Genomic DNA, 11,675 nt, shown 5'->3' on the forward strand with positions numbered 1-11,675 from the left:
AATAGTACTACTAGAATAAAGTAACTGCAGAATCTTCCATAGTATTTATGGAAATAGAATATGTTAACATATGATCAATAGTATTTTCTGAATATATACATTCTATATATAGTATGTTTTTAAAAATAGACTTACTATCTTCTAGGGAGAGAACTATACAGTAAACGGAATAAGATCATAATTTACTGTGCGGATAGAATAGAAATATGATTTGTATGTCTTCTGCTTTATAAATATAGAATCATGTAATGGGAAGAAAATGAGCCGGATTTGAAACTTGGGACACACCAGCTTTGTGACTTGCATGTTCCATTATCCCCTTCCCTACAGCTGCATTGCAGTGACTCTTTCCTACTTACAGTCATCTACCTTCACCAGCCAGACAGGTTATGGTGTTATGTAAACAAAGCTGTCATTTCCACAAGTTCATGTCCATGAAGTAGAGACATAAGTATTCTTATAAATAAATGAAACTCAATGAGTGTCACTCAGTGTGTAATCAGAAAATACTGTTAGTCTATGTGAGTTGTGTTATAGCTTTTAAACCATTGTTTACTTTGGATAAGACTTCCTTATAATTAAGACAAATTTGGGAATGAATTACAGATTATACCTATGTGTAGCAAATAAGAAGAGGCCATTTGATTTTTGTATTAAAAAACTGATACATAGCCGTAACCAGTTTGGCTCAGTGGATAGAGCGTCGGCCTGCGGACTCAAGGGTCCCAGGTTCGATTCCAGTCAGGGGCATGTACTTTGGTTGCGGGCACATCCCCAGAAGTGGGTGTGCAGGAGGCAACTGATCGATGTTACTCTCTCATCGATGTTTCTAACTCTCTATCCCTCTTCCTTCCTCTCTGTAAAAAGTCAATAAAATATATTTTTAAAAAACCTGATACATAAAATCCATAAAATCTTTTTTTTTCTTGATCCTTAATACTTCACTTTTTATTTGGTTCCTTCACTCACATTAAAAAAAAACCCTGATTTTTTTTTTTTTTTTTTTTGGTATGTATCTATTCAGCTGAAGAAATTTAATCTGGTTTTCTTAGATAACACTCCATTTCCTATCTTCTTGAGGCATTACACCACGGAATATTTTGACCATTATCTGAGTTAATTTTCTCCTACTGGCTTTTTTACTCACAGTATTGGCTAACAACACAAAACAATAATATAGGCAAGGAACCAGGTTAACTCTCTAAAAGTCATAATCAGTTCAATACCTGAAACATCTAGATGTCATTGGGAACAGTTCTGTTTTATATTTAGATGTCCTAATTACAAAACTTGAAACTTGAAAAAAATAATTATGTATTTTGTCTGTTGTTTTCTTTTTAAAAAATATAAACCACATCTACACTAATAAAAGACAAAGATGCTAATTGACCGTACCTTTGCTACACCCCCAAGCCATGCCCACCAGCCAATCAGTGCGACTATATGCAAATTAACCCAACCAAGATGGTGGCCAGCAGCCATGGAGCTGGAGGAAGCCAAGCTTCCCGCCTGCTCTGGCTGGCTGTGGCCTCCACAAAAGACGACAAAGTTTCAATTATAGAAGCTAAATAAATCCCAGATACCTGCTTCCCGCCAGCCTCCACTGGGAGCTTGGGTGGCAGTGGGCCGTGGCCAGCCTGCAAACAGCCATCAGCCCCTCACCCAGGCTGGCCAGGCACTCCTATATAATAAAAGGGTAATATGCAAATTGATCCTAACAGCAGAACGACTTGGAATGACTGGTCAACTATGACACACACTGACCACCAGGGGGCAGATGCTCAATGCACTCCCACAGGGGGAGCTCTGCTCAGCTACAAGCCAGGCTGACGACTGCCAGTACAGCAGTGGTAGTGGGAGCCTTTCCCGCCTCCTCAGCAGCGCTAAGGATGTCCAACTGCAGCTTAGGCCTGCTCCCCGTTGGCAAGTGGACATCCCCCGAGGGCTCCCGGGCTGCCAGAGGAATGTCTGACTACCAGCTTAGGCCCAATCCCCCAGGGAGCGGGCCTAAGCCAGCAGGTGGTCATCCCCTGAGGGGTCCCAGACTGCGAGAGGGCACAGGCCGGGCTGAGGGACACCCCCCCCCCCCCGCCAAGTGCACAAATTTTTGTGCACCGGGCCTCTAGTATATAATATGTAAATAATGCTCTGAAATCATATCATATCCATGTGTCTGTCCAAAACTTAAAACAAAGTAAACTTACAAAATATATGTTGGTCGTATCCTAGATACATCAAGAAACTTATGAACATCCATTACCAAGGTATTTCCAGCCGGTTCTGCCTTTTTAGAGAAAAATTAAGGATCTAGTCGTTTATATTCTAGTAAAATTCCATCCAGAATATCCAGATACAAAAGAAAGCGATATTCTTACCATTACCTTTTGTTGTGTTTATTTTGGAGGACTCGTCACTTAGTGTCATTAATGCAGTGGTTCTCAACCTTCCTAATGCCGTGACCCTTTAATACAGTTCCTCATGTTGTGATGACCCCCAACCATAAAATTATTTTTGTTGCTACTTCATAACTGTAATTTTTCTAGTTATGAATCGTAATGTAAATATCTGATATGCAAGATGTATTTTCATTGTTACAAATTGAACATAATTAAAGCATAGTGATTAGTCACAAAAACAATATGTAATTATATATGTGTTTTCCGATGGTCTTAGGCGACCCCTGTGAAAGGGTTGTTCGACCCCCAAAGGAGTCACGACCCACGGTTGAGAACCGCTGGGTTAATGCCTTGTGTAGATGTGAGGGGGTAGGTTCCTTTCCTCTGTGCCACTAAATGTTTGGTCCTTTCTTAGGTCCTGTCAGCAGTATCCTCGTGAATAAATATGGCAGTCGTCCAGTCATGATTGTTGGTGGCTGCTTGTCAGGCAGTGGCCTGATTGCAGCTTCGTTCTCTAACAGTGTACAGGGGCTTTACTTTTGTATTGGAGTCATTGGAGGTGAGTCGCTGTTGATTCATTTTTAAATTCCTGTGATAACAGGTGTTCACTGTTGAATGAATAAATGAGTTGAGATTATTGCATCCCTTGTCCTAAGAATAGTCCATAGTAGTAAATGTGTCTTTAATTTTCATCTCTTTATTAGAAAAGTATTTTTATATCTTTGTGTTTTGTTTTTGTTTTAAAGAAAATGCTTATTGACCACTCTTGTATTGACCACTTTTGACTTAAGAATAATGCATGAGCCCTGGCTGGTTTGCTAAGTGGCTAGGGCATCGGCCCCTCAGACCAAAGGGTGAAGTGTTCGATTCCCAGTCAAGGGCAGGTACCTTGGTTGCAAGTTCTCCAGCCCCGATAGGGGTGCATGTGGGAGGTAACCAATCAATGTGTCTTTCTCACGTCAATATTTCTCTCTCTTACACAGACAGTAAGTAATGATGCTGAGGTTTGAAAGCGCATAGTCTGGTTTTAGAGCTCACACTTTAAACCACAATACAGAATGCCCTCCAATAACGAGGATCTTTGTTTCCTTCATTACTTATACATTTATTTTATTTGTCTGGTTAAGTAATTCCAAATATCTCTCTGACATTTGTTACAGTATGTGATTCTTTTTCCCCTCTTTCTTAGGTCTTGGGCTTGCCTTCAATTTGAATCCAGCTCTGACCATGATTGGCAAGTATTTCTACAAGAGACGGCCATTGGCAAATGGACTGGCCATGGCAGGCAGTCCTGTGTTCCTCTCTACTCTGGCCCCCCTCAATCAGGCTTTCTTCGGTATCTTTGGCTGGAGAGGAAGTTTCCTAATTCTTGGAGGTTTACTACTAAACTGCTGTGTGGCTGGATCCCTGATGCGACCAATAGGGCCCCCCCCAGCCAGTGCAAAGAAATATCAGCCCACAGAAACCATTGAGGAAGCTGGAAAGTCTGGTTCAAAAGTGGCAGGTGATGCAAATACAGATCTCATTGGAGAAAAACCCAAAAAGGAGAAAAAGTCAGTATTGCAAACAATTAATCAATTCCTGGACTTTTCCTTGTTCACTCACAGAGGCTTCTTGATATACCTCTCCGGAAACGTGGTCATGTTTTTCGGACTGTTTGCTCCTTTGGTCTTTCTTAGTAATTATGGCAAGAGTCGGCATTACTCTAGTGAGAAGTCTGCCTTCCTTCTTTCCATTCTGGCTTTTGTTGACATGTTTGCCAGACCATCTATGGGACTTTTAGCCAACACAAGGTGGATAAGACCTCGAGTTCAATATTTTTTTGCTGCTTCTGTTATTGCAAATGGACTGTGTCACATGGTAGCACCTTTGACTACCAGCTATATTGGGCTCTGTATTTATGCTGGAGTTTTTGGGTTTGCATTTGGGTGGCTCAGCTCGGTATTGTTTGAAACACTGATGGACCTCGTTGGACCCCAGAAGTTCTCCAGTGCTGTGGGATTGGTGACCATTGTTGAATGCTGTCCTGTCCTCCTAGGGCCACCACTTCTAGGTATAGTATGTCTCCCTATCTCCACGGTTCTGTTAATATAAAACAGGCACAAAGATTGAGAAGGGGTTAGAAAGCAGAGATCACTGAGCCTTTTGCTGGGGGGAGAGCAGGTCTTTCTCATTTCTGTGTCCTCGGTACTGGCACAATTCTTCAAGTAGCATCATTGCTCAAATACAGACTTGAGTTAAATGAACCATCAAGCTGAAAGGGGAGTAAAATATTTTTTAAATGATGCTGTTTCTTAAAATGTTTTCTCTTTGTAAAGCTTCCATGCTTATTGTAAGAAAACATGTAAAATACAACGCCACCTCTAAAGCACTGGTGTTGATTTCATTTTAATAATGGAGTTTTATTTTGGTAGTAATAATTAAAGTAATAGTAGTAGTAGTAATAATAATAGCTACCATGTAAGCTTACAGTGCACTGTCCTATATCTTATATCTCACCAGTCTATGAGGTAGGGACTGTTAGAGTTCCCACTTTGTCAGTGAAGAAAGAGGCTTTTAAAAGTGAAACAATTTGCCTGTGTTACACAGCTAGTAATTGAGTATGTAATTGGGAAACTATTTCCTAAAGTTATTAAATGTTTCATCTTTTAAATCAATACATAACACATAGTAAAAGAAAATTTGGCTCTTTCTGAAAAGATGTAACTCCTACTTCCTTCCACGATACCCAGTCAGTTGACCAATCTTGTCAGTTTTCACTTCCTAAATTTCTAATCTATACACTTTCTCCGTATCTATATATCTCTTATCCATAGTTCCTATCTGAGCTGCTCCAGTAGCCTCCTAACTGGTCTACCTATATCCACTCTAGCTAGCCTTCAATCTGTTTTCTACTCGACAGACAAATGCAAATCTGATATTTCAGCTAATTGGAACTCTGCAGTTGCTTCCCATCTTCTTAGGGTGAAGATCAAATTCCCTTATGTGGCCCACAGGGCCCCTCATATGGGCCCGCCCACCTTTCTCTTCAGCCTCATTTCCTACCTACTGGCCTGTGCTCTCCTCCAGCAGCCTGGCCCTTCTCCCTTCCCCTCTTGCCCCCTGTACTTTCTCCCACCACTGCTTTTGCACTCACTGTTCTCTGCCTGGACCCCTACCCCACCCCCTCTCTGCCAGATAACCCCTTCCTCCTGTCAGTCTAGGCTTACTAGTTTACTCTTTAAGAGAAGCCTTCCTGACCCTACCTACTGGTCCTACCCCCTATTTTCTGCTTTCAACCCTCCTAGTAGCACTGGTCACAGTTTATATGATTACTTGATTAACATCTCTCTCCTCCACTAAACTGTAGATATTATTTCCTTTGCCCACCTTTCTCCTCGGGGCCTAAGAGACCCAGTGACTGGTGTATGGAAAGGCTCAGTAAATACTCTGAGTGAATAATGCCCTGAGTTAGGAAACCATGTAGCAGGGGTGGGGAACATTCTTTCTGCCAAGACCCACTTGGATATTTATGGCATCATTTGTGGGCCATACAGAATTATCAACTTAAAAATTAGCCTGCTATATTTAGTCAAACATTTAACGAACTCACCCCTAATGGCAGGGCCAGACCTAATGATTTCACCAGCCTTATACGGCCCGCTTGCAGCTGGACGTTCCCCACCCCTGCCATATGGAATCCTATATTTGAATTGGTTACATGAAGTCCTTCATAGGTGTGGAGTAGGGTTTTCCAGAGTTTATTCCTTGAGATGCCAATTAGATGAGATGCTAATGAATTTTACTATAACAAGGATTTCATGGCCAAAAAAAAGTTTGGAAACACCAAGTTAGAAAGATTTCTTTACTGCAGGACCTTGCAGAGCCTTTGACATGCTAACTTGCATTGTGCAGCTTTAATAAGATAGAATAAGATATGCCATTTCCCAAAACTTTTGGCTTTGGAAACACCAGGAGGTATCCTGCAGCACAGAGGTTACAGTTGCAGCTTCAGTCGCACGTCCTGGGTTTAAAGCTAACCGTTAACTAACTCTGTGACCTCGGACAAGTTACTTAAGGTTTCTGTGCTTCAGTTTTTACATTATACAATGAGAATGATGGTAGAATCTGCCTGCTCGAGGAATAAGCACTGAGAATGATGCAAAGGTATTATTAACATTTGGTCATTTTTTTAGGACAAGTCTTCATAGGAATGCTTTTTGGGAAGTGCTGATGTCAGAGAAAGAGCAGGAGTCTGAAATTAGCTCTGTGACCTTGGGCAAGATTCCTAAACGTTTTCTCTTTTTTTAGGTTTATTTATTGATTTTAGAGAGTGAAAGACATCAATTTGTTGTCCCACTTATTTGTGCGTTCATTGGTTGACTCTTGTATGTGCCCTGATCAGGGATCAAACCTGCAACCTTGGCGTATAGGTACAACACTCAAACCAACTGAGCTACCTGGCCAGGGCTCTTAAACCTCCATTGCAACAATTTTTCCCCCCAATATGTATTGAGAAAACTGATTCTAGGCGATCTCTAGTTCTTTCCCAATTCAAATATGCCAAGATTTAATTATTTTCAAGTTGTTAAAAATGACAGTATGCAAGGCCAGCCAAAATCAAGCGTGACATCATAAACAAAAGGTCAGACCACTTTTAGCAGTTTCTTTTTAAACTAATTTGTCACCTGTGGGCTATTTGAGAACTGGGTTGACATCTTTCTGAGTAGGTCCTTGAGTTTTATTTAGAAAAGGATATTACTTTTATCCACATAACTGTTTACTGGTTGGTGTTTTCAGTGTGTTTTTTTCTTTTGTGACACCTTTAGGTCGTTTCCATGACATTTACGGAGACTACAAATATACGTACTGGGCCTGTGGCATAGTTCTCATTTTCGCAGGCATCTATCTCTTCATTGGCATGGGCATCAATTATCGAATGACTGAAAGAGAAAAATCGAGGCAGCAGGAAAAGGAGAGTAAAGAGGAAGAGGCTGGTGTACAGGTTGAGACACCAAAAGCAATTACCAACACAGCGGAATCACCAGAGCAGAAAGACACCGAAGGAAGCCCCAAAGAGGAGGAGAGTCCAGTCTGAGCCTGTGGGGCTGAAGGGTAAATGGAGCAGCTTGTGACCCAAGATATCTGAAATGTTCTACTGGCTGTAATCTCCCAGTGGTGCTCAATGCAAATAGTGGACATTTGTGTGGAAATCCTACCAGGTGTTCCTTGATGGAATTTTTGTTTCACTCCTTACCATTAGTCCAAATTTAACATGCCATATCCTTTGGGGAGGGAGTGGTTGGCAAAGAATGAAGGGAGAAGTCGGGTATTTTTTTTTTTAATCTTAGCTTTTAACAGTGTCATGAAGATTATAATATGTGCCTTAAGTTTTAGTCTTTAGAATCTTCAAGGAGCCTTAACTTTTCAAACCACTCTGCTGAATTCATCTATTTTAAGTGTTCCATTACAAAGAAAAATAACTTGATCGAAGCAAATCTAAAATTTAAAACTAATCTTGCTTCAGTGTTATTTGTAACATATTGTCATACATTATCACTGAAAAGACTGAATAGAAATCTTGGCTGAAAGTTGGGGGTTTTCTAGAATCCTAGCTGAAATATTTTCCTAGCATCAATATTTGCCTGGCATGTGTACCTGCCTGCTATATATATAGGAAACTTAAGGCATAAAATTTTGGAAATATCTTGTCTTTCTAGACACATTGTACTCATCAACACCCCATCTGGTTTCTTTCCATAGGATGTTTATTAGAAGTCAAGTTCTTGATTTTATTAAATAACTATTTCTGCACCCCTTTTCAAAGACATATTTTGAGTGCTTATAGATCATTGTCCCTTTTGAGATCACTTAGTATTTTTTTTCCACTGTAAAAGTTAGTATTAAAATATGCAAAACTATATGTTTGTGCCTCCTTAGTAAATCCAACATCTCTAATTAAATGTAGACAGATATTTCAAACAGCAGCTGAACTCGGCTTAGGTTTTTCTAAAACTCAGTTAAACCATGAGACTTAGAATCTTTTTGTTATTGTTTTTCCTGGAATTTTCCCCTTTGATTCATAGTGGTTCCATTCATATCTATGTCTAGCTTAGAGTGTGTGTGAGATTCTCGTTCTTTGTGTGCTTCGTTGTTTTTTGTTGTTGGTTTTCTTTTCCTTTTCTTCTTTTTTTCATGTTTGCTGGTTAAAAAGAGCCAAAGAGATTTGGCCCCAAGCAAACATATAAGGATAAGATTGGAAGGGAAGTTGCTGGGTGTTTTTAGTTCAATAAATAGCTCCTTTTTCTCTGAGAAGTTTCTTAAAGAAAATTATGTTTTCGTTAGAATTATTGGACACATTCGTAAGACACATTTTCTCCACATAAACCTAAAAATTTTGTGACTCACTTCACTTATTTGAAAAGTAAAGAAATGGATTTAGTGTAAGGATAGAAGGGAAGACGGACCAGAATGAAAATGAAATATTTTTTAACCTAATATCTTTTAAATTGAGGTAGAACAATGACATTCAGTGACTTATATATTGTATTAAATGTATTTTAAAATATTGTTGTAATTGACAGAGTGAAAGTATAGATAAAAGCCTTGTATAAGAGGCTGGCTTTTCCAAATAAACTTTTTTTCCTTTTTTTTTTTTTTTTAGAAATGTTTCTTCCTCCAAATGTTTTATTTGAGGAAGACATTACTGTCTTTATTTTCATTATTAAGATACCATTTGACCCTTGCTAATATTAAATTAAATCATTTGGCTTATGTGCTTTGAGCTTTGTGTATGTGGCTTATTTTAATTTTTCTCCTTTCCTCGTCTTTACTTAAAGGCTAGCAAGAGAGGAACTTTGAAACAACCTCTCTGAAGCATCCAGAGGAGTCAACCTTAAAGACGTTCTGAAAAGCCCATTCCTCCTCCTTGTGTCATGACAGATGGAGGTGGCGTTTACGGGAGAAGCTTGTGACTGCAGGCAGGCTTGGCTCTAGTTTGGACTCTGCCATTTTCCATGGACCTGAGTCCGTAACTTCTATGTGCCTCTCTCCCTTCTATAATAACGAGGATCACTGTCAGTGGGGGAACAGTAAGGAAACGTCAGGAAGGGGGGGAGGGGAGGAAAGGTAGCTGAAGCAGATGTATAGGATTCTTTTCCCCATTCCAGCTGCTGAGCTACACCCACACATAAGCCCCTGCTTGTTGGTCTTTGGTCATTAACTGAATCTTGTTAGTGAAGGGAAGGGTTTACCATGCAGATTAACCAGCACTTATTAGCAGGACAGGTTCTGAAGCTGCTGTATTTAGAAGCAAGGGCTAAACACGGGCTCAAAACCGGACCCAAAGCTTTATCAACCCAGTCCAACGCTGACTTTCTTCCACTGAAGACACAGGCTTAAGGGATTGCATTAAGATCAGCTTTGGTAACCGCCAACACTAAAACCCACTGGGCCTACTCTGTGCCATCTGTTGTTCACAAGCAGCTAGTCCTCTGTTACAGTGTTGCCTTAAACAACGAGGCAGCTAGGCTTTCTGACCCAGTCTGTTGCCAACTGCCCTATGTGGGAACTAAGTTTATTTCAGTTCACACAGTTTGAGCGGCTGCTTTTGGAAAAGAGATGTGCACATAGAGTACCTGCCTATCTCTTTTCTCTGCCCACACCCTCCGGAAGTCACAGAGGGACCTGTGCAGCTCTTCCATAGTGGTAGTGCCCAGAAAGCCGCAAGAGTCGCGCTGAAGCAGGCTCCCAAGGCAAAGCTGAAAAATATAAATGTCTGGGTTTTACCTTCCCTAACAAATGCTTCCCAGTATAATAAACTTCACAGTCAGTTGTGTCCCCTCCCCCTGTACACACCCCCCACCACACACACACACACACACACTTTTGAGTTAGAAAGATGAGGAAAAGTTAACCAATTTCCATCTTTGCAACATGGCTTGTTTTAGTAATCAGGCCATGCACCTGCCTAGAAGACGTGGAGAAGGAGGTTCATGACAGGCTGTGTCACTATGAAGATTCCTTCAATACCGGGCAGGAAGGCACAGCCCACGCTTGCCTCACTTGCCCAAATGTGAGCAGTTGAGCCAAGCTGCTGCAGAGTTTAGAAGCATCTAAAGGGGTTGCAAGTACACAGTCCTGAAATGTGTTTGAGCTTCAGAGTTTTAGATTCGGCCGCCCTTTCCTCCATTCAGTCTGGGCTATAGTGACAAACGCATTCATTCATATGAGAGTGACTGGCAGAGTATCTTTCTCCTTAGTGCAAGAGCAGTGATTTGCTTACTTTTTGCTGACTTACTAGAGGAGGCTGGGATAGTCTATTGGCTGCTTAACAATATAGGCTACCAAGGTTCAAACAAGTTATTTAGTCTCCCTACACATCAGGTTTTTTCTTCTGTTAGGTGTTGAGAGGAATGAGTATTAACCTCCCTCGGGTTGCCATGAAGGTTAGTGGATATGTGACATCTCATGTTAAGCAAGGGCTTAATAATAAGTGTAAGCATCTTACTATTTTAAAAATCAAGGAAAATTGATACTTGAGAAAAAATGAGCTCTTCTAATTCCCAAAATGGATCCTTACTTGCAGAAGATAGTGTGCAAGTGACTCTTAAAGATAAGAATAGCCCTGGTGTGGCTCAGCTGGGCAGGCGTCAGCCTGGGCACAGAAAGGTTACCGTTTCCCAGTCAGGCACATGCCCGGTTGGAGGCACGATCCCTGGTAGAGGGTGTGCAGGGGGCAGCTGATTGATCTTTCACTCTCACATTGATGTTTCTCCCTCTCCCTTCCTCTCTCTCTAAAAATCAATAAACAATTCTTTAAAAAAAAAAATAGCTAAATGGTCAAATTCTCCCTTTTGATCAGTTTCTCCCTTTAGTCTAAAAGGGGATCGTGAGCCCTGAAAATACATCCTGCATATCAGATATTTACATGACGATTCATAACAGTAGCAAAATTACAGTTATGAAGTAGCAACGAAAATAATTTTATGGTTGGGGGTCACCACAACATGAGGAACTGTATTAAAGGGTTGCGGCATTAGGAAGGTTGAGAACCACTGGCTAAATGAATGGATGAAACTAACAACTCACAAGGTTGGTGCATGTATGTCCAGTTCTTTAGGAAGGTGGATTCTCATCCCAAAGGTCTTGTTCTTTCTACTCTTTTTTTTTTTTTTTTAATATATTTTATTGATTTTTTTACAGAGAGAAAGGGAGAGAGATAGAGAGTCAGAAACATCGACGAGAGAGAAACATTGATCAGCTGCCCCCTGCACACCTCCGCCTCCACAGGGAAGAGAT

The 11,675-nt window shown here is 40.7% G+C and overlaps 1 protein-coding gene across 4 annotated transcripts in view; it reads left to right on the plus strand.

Annotated features, from left to right (window-relative positions):
- The window catches only part of SLC16A1 (solute carrier family 16 member 1), a 28,815-nt gene extending 17,447 nt beyond the window's left edge, over window positions 1–11,368 (plus strand). For 2 of the 4 annotated variants that reach the window (XM_023757058.1, XM_023757056.1), the window contains 3 exons: window positions 2,812–2,955; window positions 3,586–4,449; window positions 7,205–9,159. In XM_023757058.1, coding sequence (XP_023612826.1) covers window positions 2,812–2,955; window positions 3,586–4,449; window positions 7,205–7,473 — 1,277 coding nt within the window. In that variant the 3' untranslated portion in view covers window positions 7,474–9,159. Of the gene's footprint in view, window positions 1–2,230; window positions 2,265–2,811; window positions 2,956–3,585; window positions 4,450–7,204; window positions 9,160–9,214 lie in introns of those variants that run through there. The other 2 variants (XM_023757057.1, XM_023757059.1) reach the window with 2 other exon arrangements.
- Window positions 11,369–11,675: the final 307 nt, after the last annotated feature.

The sequence above is a fragment of the Myotis lucifugus genome, unplaced genomic scaffold, assembly GCF_000147115.1.
Source record: "Myotis lucifugus unplaced genomic scaffold, Myoluc2.0 scaffold_101, whole genome shotgun sequence".
NCBI lineage: Eukaryota > Metazoa > Chordata > Mammalia > Chiroptera > Vespertilionidae > Myotis > Myotis lucifugus.